We start from the raw sequence: 18,149 nt of genomic DNA, 5'->3' as shown, positions 1-18,149 counted from the left end.
TTAAATCCCCCCCCCCCCCTGACAGTCAATCATGGAAATCCTCTCTCATAGGCATCGGCCTATGAGAGGGGATTGAAATCTGAGCCTCTCCAGGGGACAGCCGAGTGACACAGCTGTCCCCAGTACAGCGCTGCAGTAGATCGCAATGCTGATAGCACGCGATACCCTGTAAAACCCCGCCCCAGGTCTTCACGCCTTTCACCATTAGGTGGTCCTGGGGCTGCCACCTTCCTGACGCCTATCGGCGTTAGATGGTCAAGAAGGGGCTAAGGAGAGGGAAGCCTCTAGATCATAATCAGGCTTTCGTCGCTGTCCTCCACCGCTGCCTAAGACCCTAAAGCTGATCAGAGCCATGCTGCTCTTCTGGCACTAGTGCGACTGTACTGAAGCCATGCACGAGTGGCTCCATCTTACTATGCAGGCACAGTACGGCCGTGGTTGTGCTTGAAGAGATGAGTGGCACTGATCGATTATGGACAAGCCATTGGGTCCGAGCTCTGCAACGGGGGACCAGAAGACAGAGAGGGAAGCCTCATTAGGCTCCCTCTTCTTAGATAAGTACATGATTTTGTATCCGAGTTTTGGCTTGGATACACTTTAAGCTAGTCAACCAGGGCAGAGAAAGGTCCAGGAGTAGGGACAATGACAGTGACAGACATCTTAACCAACAGTCTTTGGACAACATTTGCTATATTCTGGGCTGCTTTCTCTCTTTCAGTGTTGTTCTTGTCACCTCTTGGAAGATTTTTTTGTCATTCCTTATCAATGTCAAAACTGTCAGCAATAAAAAAAATAGGAGGAATTCTAAGCATTGTGATTATTGTGATTATCAAAAGTTGGAACAGGAGGTTATGATGAATTTCCAACAGAGCTCCACACTCCATAAGTTCTATGTGAGGTTTCTACTCTATGCAGAAAATGATTTCTTATTTCCTGTTTCAATTGGAAGTGAAGAGAAATCTCCCAAACAAGGATTCAGATAAATTAAGCCTAAAAAGTATTCACTACCTGCTTCATTCTAACCAAAACTTTTTAAAAAATTGCTAAATTCTTCGAAAGAGTTGGAAAATGTTAGTACATCTCTATATATAATTTGCAAGTGTCCCTGCGTCTGTCCCTGTGTCAGTGCTTTTTTGCACTGCGCACGTGCAGGGACAAGACGCAGAGACACTGCCGAGAGCCGGAGGAGGACGGGGCCAGAAGGGGTGGACGTGTGTGCGCGTGTGGCGCGCGCGTGCGCATGGCAGATTTGTGACAGACCTAGCCTATTTTTAAACGGGCTAAGGTCACTAGTATGTAATATTTGTATTGCTGTTTCCATCCCAAATAATGAAATTCCTACTCAACACATGCTTTTCCTAACAGTCACTAAAACAAAAAGTAAACTGAATCTTCTCAAAAAGATACAAATTACAATAAAATGTAGTCCTTCCAAATATTCACCCCCCCCCCCCCCCCCCCAAGAAAAATCCTGTGCTTTTATTTCTGCTTGGATAGTCACTGTAAAGAATTATTTCACATCCTGTTTTCTATAAAATCTGTCACTGGGACAGGGATTACAGAAGTATCTTCCTAACATGATGTCAGGACATAAAAGTATTCTGCTGCAGAATCTATCCCTTCTTAGCTCCATTTGAAATTAAAAGATATATTTTGGTTGAAGTTTTATTTAAAGTGAAATAATTTTGAGGGGTTAATACATGTCACAACAGTATAACGAACATTGTATTTTACAGTTTTCTCAAGTTATACTATCTAAAAGTGAACAGATGTTTCTCCAGTGAAGGCAGACTGACCATGAGACAGATCCCCCTCCGATCTAATAAGAAAGGGATCTGTTGCTTGGTCGTACACACAGCACTTCTGCCTTTGCTGCCTGCCTCCCCCCCCCCCACAAGTTTAAAAGTGTCCCCCAGGTGCCCATGCTCAGTAAAGTCTCACCTGTCCGCCTGCCTGACTCCTGGCCTTTTGTGGTGTCCCCCATCACTGTGTGCACGTGTACCACATGGCACCAGGTGCATGTAGTGTGCCATTGCCACATAGTACAAGTGCTTGTGGAGACTTTTAAACTGCACATGGCCATGGAGGGAGGACACTTTTATAATTGGGGGACACCGGCTGAGGGTCTCTAGGTCCTCAAGGAGATACTGAACGCAGTTACTGCCACGCACCTGATCTAGCACTTGCGACCAAGATTTTTCAGCATGTCTGATCCATCCTTTCAACTGATTTCAGTTGGAAATTGATCAAAAGATTTATCAGTCGGCTTTGTTGTAGCACTGCTTCTCTTTCGTTCTGATAAAATTATTGAAAAGGAAGGTCATTGGTCAATTGGGCCACAATATTGAGTGATGTATGGGCACCTTAAGTGTTACCCTCACACCTTATACACGTAGAAGACAATCCCTTATGAATAATTTCAAAACAACATGTTTTTTTCTTGATAACATCTGCTCAGTGAAAATGTTTATGATATTATATATTATTCAACATTACATACGCATTCATTTAGAACTCTTTTACACATTTAGTAAGTCATTATGGTGTAAACGTCATGTTGAAAAATCTTACTCAATGGAGTAACAGTTTGCTGAAAGCTAAAGACCTCACCTGCACCAGTGTGAGCCACTGCTTACAAGCCAATAAATATCTGTATTTATACTTCTCATTTTGAATAATAAAATATAAAAATCAACAGTGACCACCATAACATACTTAAGGCAAAATGGAACTCTGTGTACTAACAGAAACTGAAGAAGAAAAGCTTTCATTTTTGTTATGATGGCCAGTCGTGGGTATATGTTACTGCATTGTTTTAATGTGATAGGCTGTAAATCCACAAATAGTATATTTTATTTTCAGATTAAACTTTTCTACTTATGAGCAATAAACCTGTTGAGCGCTTCCCATTAAACAAAAATAGGAAATGTCAAATCAGGTTAAATGCAGTCACTCTCAAACCAAAAAGAGTATGGTTTACAAAAATGTACCCACTTATCATAGATTTTCGGCCTGATCCTATTCATTTTTTCTCCTAAGTTTCTCTTAGGAGATACATTTTCATCTTCTGTTTAAATTAACTTTTTAGCACTCTGCAGCTGAAAAATTACCAAAGATCATGTCAAAAGTACTAGCAAAATTATTCTGAGTACTTTCAAAAAAGAGAGATAATAGGCTGTTGTTTCAGCAGATTTTTTTTTTAAGTTAATAGCTGTGTAACTGTAACTTCTACAGATAAAAAAAAAAATATGTCTAAAATTATTAAGCCAGCATTTTCTAAGAGATCACATGAAAAAAGTTACCCTTCAACCACATATTTTAGTTTTTTTAATAAACAAGTAATACGGTATATATAATGTATATTTCAAAAATTTAGAGATATCATTTTGTTTTGAAAAAAAAGAGAGAGATAAAATATGATTTTGGAATAAAGAAATACGGGTTTTGAGTGTTCCATTGAGCTATAAGTAAGCCATTAGGCTTTGATAGAATAAAAGGTACGACTTACAAAAAACACCTTGAATTATCATGGAGAAAAAAACAACATAACTTCATCCTCAAGGTTTTTTTTTTGTGAGACAGAGGTTAAATCCACACACGTTTCTTAAAATAAAAATGATGATACAAAACCTTTTCAAGACATCGCCCCACATGCAATTCACTTTTTCTCCTTAGTTGTTATTTTCACACATTGGCAATAAAATGACATTTAAACCCCCAGCAAGCAAGAAAATACACACAATAATTTTGAAAGTACTTTTTCTACTACTTTTGGCACTTTTTCAATTGCAAAATGCTGAAGAGTTATTTTACAAATAAGCTGACAAATTATCACCTAGGAGAAAATTTAGGAGAAATAGTGAATTGCATATGTGCATCCTCTGCATTACCAAGTTGAAAAACGTGGTGAATGCTGTTTTTGTTCAGTACTTATTAAAGATTTCAGAAATATGGGGACTGATCCAATATTGCTTATTTTAAATTTGCAAATCACATAAAATTATAGGGAGACAGGGGTTAATGTTTACCAGTGTTTTGAATGATTAAAGTTTTGCATGTGTCCATTTGTTTTTTGTTTTTTTTAAATATTTAAACGTCTGTTGTTTTTTTTTTTTTTGGGGGGGGGGGGTGAAATACTGAGAAATACAGACAGAAAAGAAGAAAGAAAAATGCTGTAGTTTGAATAAAGTTAGAATCTGTATGGTAATTAAACAACTTTACACGATCACATGCAAAGGTACATAGTAAACATTGGGGCAAACCTGTTTTGCAATGATTTCAGATCTTGCAAAAAGTGGATCTCTACAGGGGAATTTTAAGACCTCTGTTGCGGTCTACAACCTCCACCTTTCCTTGGAAGTAGAAGTTTGCCTCTGGGAGCATAAAAATGCATTCACTTTAGGAAGATGACACCGGTCTGTCCCCTGCCCCCACCTTTTTTTGTTTTAAATGTTTGGGTTTAGTACTAAAATGCATTTTTTAAAAATATATACCATATATTATTTTTCATTATGACAAGATTCATTCTCCCAAAACAAATTGTGATATATTTATTGACTAGCAAGCTATGGTAGTACAAGAAAGGCTTAGATTTAGTGCACTGTAGTGAAGATAACATAGCTTTCACGAGAAGTAATGGACCTAATTATCAGCTGCTAAATCTGCAGATTACAATAGTAATAATTATTATTATGCAAATTAGTCATTTATATTAAAGGCATTATGAGTGGTTCCTACTATAGGCTGTTCTATTTGTGCCCTACCCATTGAAGTCTCAACTTCACAACGGTTTTGTTACCATCTTAAGCTTAAAGAGAACCCGAGGTGTGTTTAAAGAATGTTATCTGCATACAGAGGCTGGATCTGCCTATACAGCCCAGCCTCTGTTGCTATCCCAAACCCCACTAAGGTCCCCCTGCACTCTGCAATCCCTCATAAATCACAGCCATGCTGTAAGGCTGTGTTTACATCTGTAGTGTCAGTCTCAGCTGCTCCCCCGCCTCCTGCATAGCTCCGGTCCCTGCCCCCGTCCCTTCCCTCCAATCAGCAGGGAGGGAAGGGAGGCAGGCGGGGACCAGAGTTCTGCAGGAGGCGGGGAGAGCAGCAGACTGACACTATAGAGATAAACACAGCCAGCTCTGACAAGCTGTTTGTCAGCAGCATGGCTGTGATTTATGAGGGATTGCAGAGTGCAGGGGAACCTTAGTGGGGTTTGGGATAGCAACAGAGGCTGGGCTGTATAGGCAGATCCAGCCTCTGTATGCAGATAATATTCTTCAAACCCACCTCGGGTTCTCTTTAAGCTGCTTTAGGTTCCATGCCCTGCAGAAGACCATTTTAAAATAAAAATGCAATATTTGGGCAATGCAATAACTAGGCTATCAGATAGAATATTTAGAGAGTCTTGGCTTGAATTTCTTATATGATTACTATAATAGTTTAATGTCTGGTCTGAAACATGTCAGGTATCATCTCCAAATATATCACAACATATTCACCCACAGGGCCCAAAAAGTCTCTCCAACTATACTATGTACATTTTGTACCAAAACTGCTGTTCCTTTATTGTTAAAAGAAAACAACTGCTGTTCCTTCTATTCAATGCTTTTGTGCAATTAGTTATTCTGGATACATTGTTTATCAATTATTTCAGTTGTGAATATGCCTACAAAGTAAACTTAAAGGGACTGCGAGCTCTGAATAAAAATGAAATTGGTACTCACCTGGGGCTTTCTGCAGTCCACCATAGGTCGGGAGGTCTCACGGCGTCCATCCGGCTCTTCTCTCAGGGCCTGGTCAGAAATGGCTGCCCAGCGGCTGTGGGACCTCCCGACCTACGGTGGGCTGCAGAAAGCCCCAGGTGAGTACCAATTTCATTTTTATTCAGAGCTCGGAGTCCCTTTAAACAAGTCACCATCAAGCATACATACGTTTAAAAAGTTAATAAAAGAGTAAAAATTAAGAGTACTAAAACAAGCATAATAATAATAATACATTTTCAACCTTAACATTAAATATAGGAAAATAGTACCTATCCTGTCTAATCTGTCAATGGCAACAGTTTCAAATGCCCTTCTCATCATTGGATATTCTTCCAATACTTCATTAAAATTCTCCACAGAGAGGGAGTACAGGCGACAATAGGTCTCAGCTCGCACACTAGCTGTCCGGCGCCCCTTCGTCAAAAGGCATATTTCTGCAGTGAAAAGGAAGAGTTCAATTATACTTCATATTATCATGTGCAGATCCTGTATAGTATGCAAATATATACTGTATACACTTAGATCATTTTAAAAGACTGATTAAAGTATCATTCGTAGGTAGAGTGGCGAAGTGATATGATTAGCATGAATGACTTACAGCATCGAGGTCCGAGGTTCAGATGACATCACCTTTTTATATTTGCATGGTTCCAAACATATATCAAAACATACAGGTTTATTAAAATTAAATTCCTATACAAGAAAAGCAAAAAGTCTCTTCAGCCATATTTACACAAAAAGCTAAATGAGGTACAGGGTGCTCTCATTTAGCTCTTACTGTTAAAGAGGAGCTCCAGTGAAAATAATTTAATAAAAAATAGTGCTTCATTTTTACAATAATGAAGTATAAATGATTTAGTCAGTGTTTGCTCATTGTAAAATCTTTCCTCTCCCTGATTTACATTCTGACATTTATTACATGGTGACATTGTTACTGTTGGCAGGTGATGTAGCTGCTGCATGCTTTCTTTGGCAGTTGGAAACAGCTGTAAACAACTATTTCCCACAATGCAACAAGGTTCACAGACAGAAAACTGCCAGGAGTACCACGGTCCTCAAAGTTTCTTGTGGGAGGGGTTTCACCACAATATCAGTCATACAGCGCCCCCCGATGGTCTGTTTGTGAAAAGGAATAGATTTATCATGTGAAAGGGGGTATCAGCTACTGATTGGGATAAAGTTCAATTGTTGGTCGGAGTTTCTCTTTAACGGTTATACTTCTGTGCCACTCCCTCCAATTTTGGGCACAGATATGATTATACGTCTGACAGGAGTGGATTATAGTTTATGGACAGTCAAGGAGGGACGACAGCATGACGCATAACTGAGCAGCTTCTGGTGGGTAGGGAAAGGAAGGATGTTCACACACATAATTCAGTCATACAAGAGGGAGTCGGTCATTTGCTTACTGCCTCACAACCAAGTTACCATTGCCAAAACAAAAAATAATTATTTAATTTACTGTTCATATGTTTTAGGTTACATAGTCCATCCCGTTACACAAGAGGGTCTGCAATTTGTTTAATGCCCAACAAGATATTGTTGCTGTTGTGAAAAAAAATAAGTTAAAGAGAAACCGTAACCAAGAATTGAACGTCCTCCCAATCAGTAGCTGATAACCCCCTTTCCCATGAGAAATCTGTCCCTTTTCTCAAATGGATCATCAGGAGGCTCTGTATTGTTGATTTTGTGGTGAAACCCCTCCCACAGTGTGATGTCAGCGCCTCACAGCTCTGAGGTCCTGACATCACACTGTGGGAGCCTTGTTGCATTGTGGGAAATAACAGCTGTTTCCAACTGCCAAAAAAGCAAGCAGTGACATCACCTGCCAGCAGTAAATATGTCACCATGTGATAAATGTCTAAATGTAAATCAAGGAGAGGAAAGATTTTACAATGAGCAAATACTGACTATATCATTTATACATAATTATTGTAAAAATGAAGCAATTTTTTTATTACATTATTTTCACTGGAGTTCCTCTTTAAGTTATTTCACTTAGGTTTCACATATTTTTCCAGACCATTCATTTGGGGGGTGAGAGGATGGGGAGGAGCTTCTAATTTGGAGGAGCGGTTCAGTTCTTTTTCTAAACAAATATTTAATTTGGGGGAGTTTTAAAGTGGTCTGCAGAAGAACATAATATGCATATTGGTTTATACATTAATCCGCCACAATAAAATTAAAACCCCTTACAGGCATAGTGATTAACATGTACTATGTAATTATACTGGTGCCTGTCAGCAAGTGAACAGTCATTTCTTGGAGGGGATGTCTGATGTGTTTCAAGTAGGAAAAATGATCTTGACAGTTATGACAAGGCCCAAATTGTGTTGGGCTGTCAGTTGAGTCACAGCTCTCCAAGATGGCTGCTGGGTTGTTTATGTAGTAGTTAAAACCTACCAAAAAGTGATCCAAAGAAGGAGATCTGGTGGACTGGAGACTGAGTAATTGTCACTCAAACTTCATTGACATGTATGTTCAGTAATGTCTAGCCCATCTGGTACAATTCCACATTGCTATAAAACTTAACCTCCTTAGCGGTAACCCCGTGTGTGACACGGGGTAAGCCGCCGGAGGGTGCCGCTCAGGCCCTGCTGGGCCGATTTACATAATTTTTTTTTTGCTGGACGCAGCTAGCACTTTGCTAGCTGCGCCAGCACCCCGATCGCCGCCGCTGCGCGCCCGATCGCCGCTATCCGGTGCGGCGCGCGGCCCCCCCCCCCCAGACCCCTGCGCTGCCTGGCCAATCAGTGCCAGGCAGCGCCAAGGGGTGGATCGGGTCTCCCAATGACGTCCCGACGTCGCTGACGTCGGTGACGTCATCCCGCCCCGTCGCCATGGCGACGGGGGAAGCCCTCCAGGAAATCCCGTTCTTTGAACGGGATTTCCTGATCGCCTATCGCCGGAGGCGATCGGCGGGGCTGGGGGGATGCCGCTGAGCAGCGGCTATCATGTAGCGAGCCCTGGGCTCGCTACATGATTTAAAAAAAATAGATAAAAAAAAAAACTGCTGCGCTGCCCCTGGCGGTTTTTTTCATACCGCCAAGGGGGTTAATGTTGACCATGGGAAAAGGTTGGAATCAGGATGCTTCTCATTAGTCCACCTAGTGAATAAATGGAGTGCCCCAGTGGGAGATTCAAAGATGCTTTTACTAGGCTTCCATTGTTAGACAAAGAAGAGGAGACCAGCAGGGGTGGTCACAGCAGTGACCAGCAATGATTGGAGGGAAGGGGGAGTGATGATGACAGCAGAGCCTGGCATGCTGCAGAGAGCATCAGGTAAGTAGTTGGAAGCCTGCTGGCTCACATGGCAGACATCAGGTATGTGCAAATCTCCTGGGAGAGCAAGGCAGCAGTGCCATGGTGCTGAAGGACAGCTCCATGGCACAAATGCCTTGCTCCACATCGCTTACCATCACACGAGTCAGAGGAACATCACTCAGATGAATAGCTAGTATGCTCTTTTCACTAGGACATCACTCAGGTGAACTTGGCAATTTAATTCACTGGTAATTTCTGAGCGATGTCAGGTGATAAGAAACTTGCATGTTTGAGCTTATTAAATTCAATGTGTAGGCGCTCCCAAACAATTGTTAAGTCCCAAAGTAACCATAAACTCCATGACTCCTCTTCATAAACCAATAAATGCTCGATCCATCAGTATCATCTGAAATAATCGCTCACCAGATCCTAATGCTGACCCATAGACCAGCAATAAGCATTTTATGCATCCACTTGCTCCACCAATATCATGTGAAATAATCGCTCATCAGATCTGAACGCTGAGCAGCCATCTCTGATTTTACATGCACATATGATTTTATTACATGTGAGTGCACTTTTATATGTTAAATAAATGGTATTACGCTAGGAGGAGATATGTTTAAAGAGAAACTTCGACCAAGAATTGAACTTTATCCCAAACTTTATCTCAATCAGTAGATTCACCCTTTTACATGAGAAATCGTTTCCTTTTCACAAACAGACCATCAGGGGGCGCTGTATGACTGATATTGTGGTGAAACCCCTCCCACAAGAAACTCTGAGGACCGTGGTACTCCTGGCAGTTTCCTGTCTGTGAACCTTGTTGCATTGTGGGAAATAATTGTTTACAGCTGTTTGCAACTGCCAAAAAAGCAAGCACCAGCTACATCACCTGCCAACAGTAAAAATGTCACCATGTAATAAATGTCAGAATGTAAATCAGGGATTTAAAGATTTTACAATGGGCAAACACTGACTAAATCATTTATACATAATTATTGTAAACATGAAGCACTTTTTATTACATTATTTTCACTGGAGTTCCTCTTTAAGCCTAGTGTCTGTGGAGTATGGATTGGAACATCTGAACTTCAATGATACAGTTATCTGCTGGTCTGTGGGCAGTCAGCTAATTAGTCTGGTGAGCATATTGTTTTGCTTATTGGTGACTGGTGAAAAATCTCTTTTATTTGCACGGTGGTAGTTGGAAAGGGTGCAAGGTTATCCAGTAATACTGAATCATAAGTGATTGTTTGGTTTTCCGAGGACATCCTAAACATCAACATGTGGATATGAAGGAACTGGCCTGATGCATAAAACGTTTGTTGTTGGTCTGTCATCGGTCAGCGTTCAGACATGGTGATTATTTCACATGTTGTTATAAATCACCTCCTTGCTTCGACACCAGCAACTTCGAGTTGCACCTCACAGACTGTGAGATAACTTGACTCTCAACACAGCAAGCATTATTGGAGATAGACTGTTCTCAGGCGTCTTCAATATACAAGGAGTTTATTCACTACACAGATATACAGATACAGTTCGTCATATCTTAGCAAAGCAAATTCTTCTGTTTAAGTCTGTTGCGTTACAGCTCTTGACTAACATTCCTCCTGAATGTTAGTCAGTTATCTTCTTTCTAGACTACGTTACATCTTCTAGACTACCTATGTACAGCATACATCATATCAGAACAGAAATGGATTATATAAAGGTTTAAGCCAGCAGGGACAGGTAGCAAGACAGAAAAGAGTGCTACCCCATACTCCGGCTGTGGGTTTTATATGAACCAGAAAGAGTTAAATGTGACATCATCTGAGCCATCTATGATTGGTTCAGATCCCTTGTGATGTCAGGACACACACCTACTCGATTAATATTATATGAGCCCCCTTGTCCCAGTTGCAGGAATGTGATATTTTGTAAATATGGCCTATGTTGATTGTTCTCGTAGTTCATTTGTCTGGGGCAGTGTAGGCCTGTGGCCTTCCTTCAGGAACATGTTCTCAGTATCTGCTTGTATCATCTGCTTCAAGCAGACACTGAGATGCTTCTGCCTACATCACGAGAAGCTCTATTTAAAAGGTATACTCTGTGAACAAGCCTTTTACCTAAAACTCAGGACAAATAACCGAGGCCTACTTAAATTATAACAATATTGAATGAGGAAGTTTTCCGACTGTTGATGTGAATGCATAAAATGCTTATTGCTGGTTTATGGGTCAGCACTAGGGTCTTGTGAGCGATTATTTCACATGATACTGATGGATCGAGCATTTATTGGTTTATGAAGAGCAGTCATTGAGTTCTTAGTGGCTTTGGAACTTAACAATTGTTTGGGAGCGCCTACACAAAAATTGAATTTTATTTTTGTGTGGGTACAACTATATCCGTAGGTGTGGCGAACCCTTTACAAAAGCAGTGATTCAGTTATCTGGCTTTGGAAGCAGCGCGATTATTTTTTGTTTGTTTATTTGAGTTTCTTATGTCCTTGACCTTTATTTGGCTCCTGGTCTGATGAGTCGCACTTTATTTGGCCTACATATTTCCTAGATCTTAATCCGATTGAATATTTGTAAAGAGAGATGAAAAAAAAAAGTCCGAATCAAGGAAGCCCCCACTTCGCCACTTACAAGTCTTAAAGTGCATACTGCTAATGTCTTGGTGGCAGATACCACAGAACACCTTCAGAGGTCCTAGGAAGTACATGCTTCAGCAGGTCTCAGCTGTTTTAAGGGCAAAAGGAGGAGCTACACAATATTAGGCAAGTTGTTTTATTGCTGAAGCTGGTCAGTGGAAGCATTCCTATCTTTTAAACACAAACCCCAAAACACATTTTAATTGTGTTCTGATAGTGATACTGTTTCATTTTAAATTGCCAGCATAGTTTCAGGTAACGTCAGTCGTTGTCACTAGGCTTGTTGATTAGATTGATTACCATATTTAAAGAGCATTTCCCCCTCAGTATTATACTGACCTCCAAAATATGAGCCATCGGTTAATTTCATCTCCCGGCTGGATCTGGTAATGACGCCTGCTACGCCGTGTTGAATAAAGTACATTTTCTTCCCAACAGCTCCTTCACGGATGATGTAATCTCCTGGCTGAAAAACCTCAAACTTCAGCTTGCTCAGCATGGCCGTGACAAAGTTTGGATCTGCGTTGGCGAACAGAGGCATAGTCGCCACCAGTTTCCGACAGTTAAAGTTCACTATTTCCTAAAAATAAAAAAATATTATTAAGACCAGTCATGAATAAATACAACGTGCAAATGGACAATTTTTAGCATTTTGAAAAATAAATATTCAAGACAAATCATAGAGCACAAAGTCCACAGAAAAATAATAGCATCTATAATGGGGCCATGATATAAAAGCCATAATTCAGTCTTTTTTTTTAATTAATATGGTAGTGAATTTGCATATATCAGCACTGCATAAAGTTTTGTGCATTCTGCAGCTGTACTTTTTGCAATAATTTTACTTGGATAGGCTTTATAGCGAGCATGTACTATTTTTTTTTAAAATTATTATTTACAAGGTCATATTGCTGCTTACTAGGGAACACCAATGGGATGCTAACAGTTCCAATTTAATACAAATTTACTAATATTACGCAAATGTTGGGACCAATAAAATAAAGCCGCTGATGAATTTGAATGGTCTGTTTCCTTGTTGAAAACATTTGTATATCATTTCTATGAACTCAACATTTTTTCGCAACTCATTTACTATCCCTTATGGTAACCTCTCGAATCTTCTATATAGATAAGATGGAAAGCTATCTGGTGTGTTTTTTAATGCATTGCCTGGGGGGGAGGGGGGGGGGGCATGGAGGCAATCCATTTAAAATCCTAGTCTGGACACTGTCTGCATGGAGTTTGTACATACACGGTTTCCTCATGCTTATGTTCAGAGTTATAAGTCCTTGGGAGCAGGCTCCCGAGCCACTGGAGGAACAGGACCATGTGGACACCAACATCTTACCCTACCTCCAACATAGTGGCCTTTCCTCCAGAGCAAGTGTTGTTGAGGCAACACTTATGGTTGGGGGGAGTCATGGAAGCTACTGAATTTTGGGGGGGTCAGGGTAGTCACTCCTATTATATAAGCCCAGCAGAAAGACCACTAGCTGGAAAAGGGGGTCAGCAAAGGTGAGTCACCATAGAGAGAAAAGTGGTGTGAAGTTAGAAGGGCCCCCTATTGTTTTGTTGGCAGACTCCATATCCTGCAGTTCTCACCACATCCAAAAAAAGACTAGCAGGATCATTGGCTTGTCTTGCCCAGAATTGTCCTGGTCCGTGGTAAAGACACTAGACTGTGAAACCCACTATGGGACATTTTTAGCATTCAAAATTGACAGCATTATAAATAGTCTGAATCCTACACCAAGGATAACAGCAAGAATAACAGAAGAGTGGTGAATGCCATTCAGGTATAGAGCTGCCAAGGAGCTTCCCATTGACACATGATCACATCCTGCTTATAACAATGGCATTTCCTTTAAATGAGGGGGGTATAATGTGACCCAGTGTGAAAAGCCAGAAACCAGAGGAGAAAAAATGCTGTACACCAGTGTCTGGACAAGGTTCTCCAGCACCCAAGGCAGAGATGCTAAGTTCACCCCCCCTCAAAAAATGATTGCTCTCCCCCAGTTTAGGTAGCAGGTGCATATCCAGTATTAAGTAAATTTCTCCCTTCCAGTATAGGCAGCCTTATGCCTTCAAGGAAAAAAAGCAGAACCTATCTGCACCCAGGTCAAAACTCAATGAGTCAAAAATATAAAAATAATTTCATTTATTGATATGCATTAAAACATGTATATAAAAAAACATACAAATGAGGGTCTGAGTATCTGGACAGCTGAGGGAAAAACAATTGATGTTATAACATTCTAGCAATATAACTTCTTTACACATGCTGGCAGCATGTGAATCACCATTAGTTCAACAAACATGATTCATGGAGGCTATGGAAAAAAAGGGAGAGTCCTTAATGGTCATGCCAGAGTGCAGAATGATATGCAGCTAGCTTGTAGTTCCTGTCCATAAGCAGGCAACTGCAAATACTTAGAGGTGTAGAGATGCAGAAAATGATGCTCGGCTGAATTATAGTTCCTGTCTTCAAGCAGGCAACCATAAATATGCGGGATGCATATAAGAAGAACACTGATGCAGCTTGATGTGGTACTGTCCTGCAAAATTCCTATTTACAGGCTGAACAAAATGAGCAGATAGAGCAAAATAATCAGCGTTTTAAGTTCCTGTCCAAAAGCAGGCAACCACTGTATGATGGAAAGTTCAAGCCTGATGATGTCAAAAAGAGGATATATTTGTGTGCACAAGCCTGAGTATAGTTGACAACGTCAGTGGCAAGCTGACCTCTTTATTCCTGTCCAAAAGCAGGCAATAGTGTAGTAGTGATGGTAGGTTACTCTAACAAGGAAATAACATGGCAGTATCCGCATAGTGTACCACAGTATATACCATGGAGGATTCTCCTTGCATCATGAAGACATAGTAGCATCCATAGGATCAGTGCAATCAGCAGGGCTCAATATGAGTGAGAAATATATGCAGTCCCAATGTGAGGCAAAGCAAGGCCTCAATATGCATTAGATGATATGCTTACGTTTCCTCTCCTCAGTATGAATGTCCTCCGAAAATATGTGCAAAAGGGTGCAAGATGGTGAATGACTCTAGAAGGTAGTAGAACATCCTCTCAGCTGCCCAGACCTTGTCTACCGGTTTCGCCGAATTGTTCGGCTCATCAGGACACAGACCGCCAGGTAGGTATGCCAGAGACTGTCTCCATGCGCCTTAAATGGCGTCTACGCCGAGGCCCAGCCCGCATCACTTCCGTAGATGCGGCTTCTGCGTCTCAGCGTGGTCCGTCCTCCCGGAACTGACGCTCGTGCGCATGCCCAGTGCGCTTCGCGTCGTTCCGGGCGGTAGCCTGGCAACAAGGGGGAGAAGGACAAAAGAGCCGGATAATCTGTCCAGCTCTGCCCGTCTCCCTGCCAGGCTAAGCGTCAGACCTGAGCGCACCATGGGGCAAGTAGGAAAAAGAAGGGAAGACTGTAACAAAGGGAAATGGGGGACATATAAGGACATGCCACCAGGCTGCATCCACGTCCGGCGCAACGGACTCTTAAAGGGGACAGCTCTGTTTAAAAAAACCACGGAATTTCAAAACAAACAATTACATTATACCGTATATATTTAAATAGCCTCAAAGTTATAATTAACCTGAAACTATAACCAAAATATCATAGTGAAACCTATTCTTAGTAGAAAGAAAGAAACCTCTTGATTTCAAGCAATAATTGAAAGTTACCAAAAAATACAAATAATAAATAGTAATGGGGAATGGCGGCACAAACGAACAGCGCCGTCACCCCATCCAGGAAGCTGCCAGTGGCCCCCAAGCCCCCCCAAAAAAGACATGCAGGGGGGGAGAGATAGTCCCATCCAACCACCCCATATCCCCCCTCACATCACATATCCACTGAATCACACACTGTACAAATGAAATATAGCCCTCATAAGAATGGGGCATATTTTAGATTGTCATTAAGTCCTGGAACCTGAGTGGCCTTCAGATTATAAATCCAACGACACTCACGTTGTGTTAGGATTTTGTCGAAATCGCCTCATCTCAGGGGTGGATGTATCCTGTCCACCGCACTGAAGGATATGCGATTAGTAGGATTAAGTTCACATGCTATGACATGTCTTGCGACCGGTGAGCCTAGATTATGGCTCTCCACATCGTTTACATGTTCATAAATGCGACGACGTAAGTTTCTGGTTGTCTTGCCTATATAGAAGGCGTCGCACCTGCACCAAAGTACATATACGACGCCCTCTGTGGCACAATTGATGAAATGTTTAATTTGAACAGTTCTGTTGACATGTCGGAAAAAATTCGATCGGCCCACTTTGATGTAAGGACACTGGTTGCAGGAACCACACCTGTAGACTCCCCAATCAGTGCAAGAATCCCCGCGTTGACTACCCTGATAATGGCTTCTAACCAATTTGTTTGCGATAGTAGGAGCTTTCCGATAGGTCACTTTTGGTTTGTCTGTTACACACTGGCGAATCCTCACATCATCAGTCAGGACATGCCAGTGTCTCTTTAGGATTTTATAAAATTGATCTTGTTGTTTATTGTATTTAGTGATAAGAGGAACAGTATCAAGAAAACTGTTTCCCCTCTTCGATTTTTTCTGGGCTATAAGAGTATCTCGGTCCGAATTGACCGCTCTCTTATATGCCCTTTTGATGCTGGATCTAGAATAACCTCTAGTTTCAAATCTTGAGCCTAACTCTGATGCCTCCGACTTGAAATCCTCCAAGTTTGAGCAGTTTCTCCTGGCTCTCAGGTACTGGCCTACAGGTATACTGCTAATGAGATGCGCAGGATGAAAGCTTCCCGCATGCAATATTGTATTGGATGCGGTCGGCTTTCGGTAGAGTTTTGTAGTGATGGTGCCATCATTCTCCACTCCTATAAGAAGATCCAGGAAGGGCAATGATGAGGCATCATAGGTACATGTTAATTTCAAATTCAGACTGTTGGAGTTCAGTATCTGCACGAACTCCAGCAGTAATTCCTCGCCTCCTGTCCACAACATAAATATGTCGTCAATGTACCTGTGCCACACATCAATGTGGCACAGGTACTCGACAATGTCGTCATTAGAAAAAATGTCCGCCTCCCAGCCCCCCAGGTACAGGTTAGCGTACGACGGGGCACACGTGGTCCCCATCGCAGTCCCCTGCACCTGGAGGTAGTGGGAGGTACCGAACACAAAATGGTTATGCGTAAGCAAAAACTCCAAAAGCTGGAGCAGGAAAAAGGAATGTTCCCTTTCCGTACAGGGCAGAGTGTCCAGATATTTGGCCACAGTGCGAAGTCCCCCAACATGTGGGATACTAGAATACAGGGCCTCAACGTCCAGTGCAACCAGGAGGGCCCCAGGCGGCGCACACACCCCATCAAGGACCCGCAGCATATGTGAGGTGTCCTGTACATAAGAGGACAGAGTTTGTACGTGTTTCTGCAAATGAGAGTCCAGATATTTACTAATATTTTCGGTCAGAGAGCCACAGGCCGATATAATCGGTCTGCCTGGGGGGTGAACAAGAGACTTGTGCACCTTAGGCAGTGCATAGAATGTAGGTATTACTGGATCTTTCACTTTGAGAAAGGCTGCTGTTTGGGACGAAATTGTCCCTTGATACGCTGCACAGTCGATGATGGAGAACAGCGCCGCCTGGTCCCTCAGCACACTGGACGCAGAGGCCCTAGAGTACCATTCTTTATTTCTTAAAATCCGTAAACACATTTCCTCATACTGTGTGTTATCCATGACCACGATGTTGCCCCCCTTGTCGGAGGGCTTCACCGTGATCTCGGTCATTTGGGACAATTCCTGTAACGCTCTCAGCTGAGTAGCTGTAAGGTTATCACCTCCTTTTTGAATATGTATGGAGTCCAGACTTTTCTATGTATGTTTGTATGGTTGGGAGTGGATTGGTGTTGGATGAATCGTTTATACAATCTCTTAGCCTTATGCCTTCCCCAGTATAGGTAGCCAGGTCCCCCAACCCCCTCCCCTCCACAGTATAGGTAGCATTATGTCCCCCTCCCCCCAGTATAACAGAGTAACCAAGCAGCTCAGGGTGACCCAAACTACTAGGAATGAATAGGGGGATAAAAGGACTTATTGCAAATTTCCTTCTGTTTTAAGAAGGCAATTACACCAAGCTCCCCCCAGTATAGGCATCCAGATTTTCACTAGTATAGGTAGCCTTATGTTTCCCCAGTACAGGAAGCCTTATGTCCAGCCCAACGTAGCTAGCCCTCCCCAAAATAGGCAGAGTCCCCCCTATTGGTATAGGTAGCTTCCCGCCTTGTATAGGTAGCCAGAGTCCCTCCTTATATGACTAGATTCCCTCCTTGTGTAGGTAGGCAGAGTCGTTCCACCCCCTCACTCCCCTCCAGGCTCCCTTCATTTTTGGCTTCTTTTCCTCAGCACCGCCTAGTGTCTGGAGCTCATGGATGCATCTAGTGTCTCTCCTCATGTGACTCAGCAGCATGTACTGACGAGTCA

General features: G+C 42.0%; 1 protein-coding gene across 2 annotated transcripts in view; it reads right to left on the bottom strand.

Annotated features, from left to right (window-relative positions):
- Positions 1-18,149, bottom strand: part of HCN1 (hyperpolarization activated cyclic nucleotide gated potassium channel 1) — a 537,736-nt gene that overhangs the window by 23,211 nt on the left and 496,376 nt on the right. For both annotated transcript variants that reach the window (XM_068249552.1, XM_068249560.1), the window contains exons 6-7: positions 12,007-12,247; positions 6,032-6,196 (exon numbers count right to left, since the gene is read on the bottom strand). In XM_068249552.1, coding sequence (XP_068105653.1) covers positions 6,032-6,196; positions 12,007-12,247 — 406 coding nt within the window. The remainder of the gene's footprint in view (positions 1-6,031; positions 6,197-12,006; positions 12,248-18,149) is intronic.

Source organism: Hyperolius riggenbachi, chromosome 1 (genome assembly GCF_040937935.1).
Source record: "Hyperolius riggenbachi isolate aHypRig1 chromosome 1, aHypRig1.pri, whole genome shotgun sequence".
Taxonomy (NCBI): Eukaryota; Metazoa; Chordata; class Amphibia; order Anura; family Hyperoliidae; genus Hyperolius; species Hyperolius riggenbachi.
This window is presented reverse-complemented; position numbering and strand designations above follow the sequence as displayed.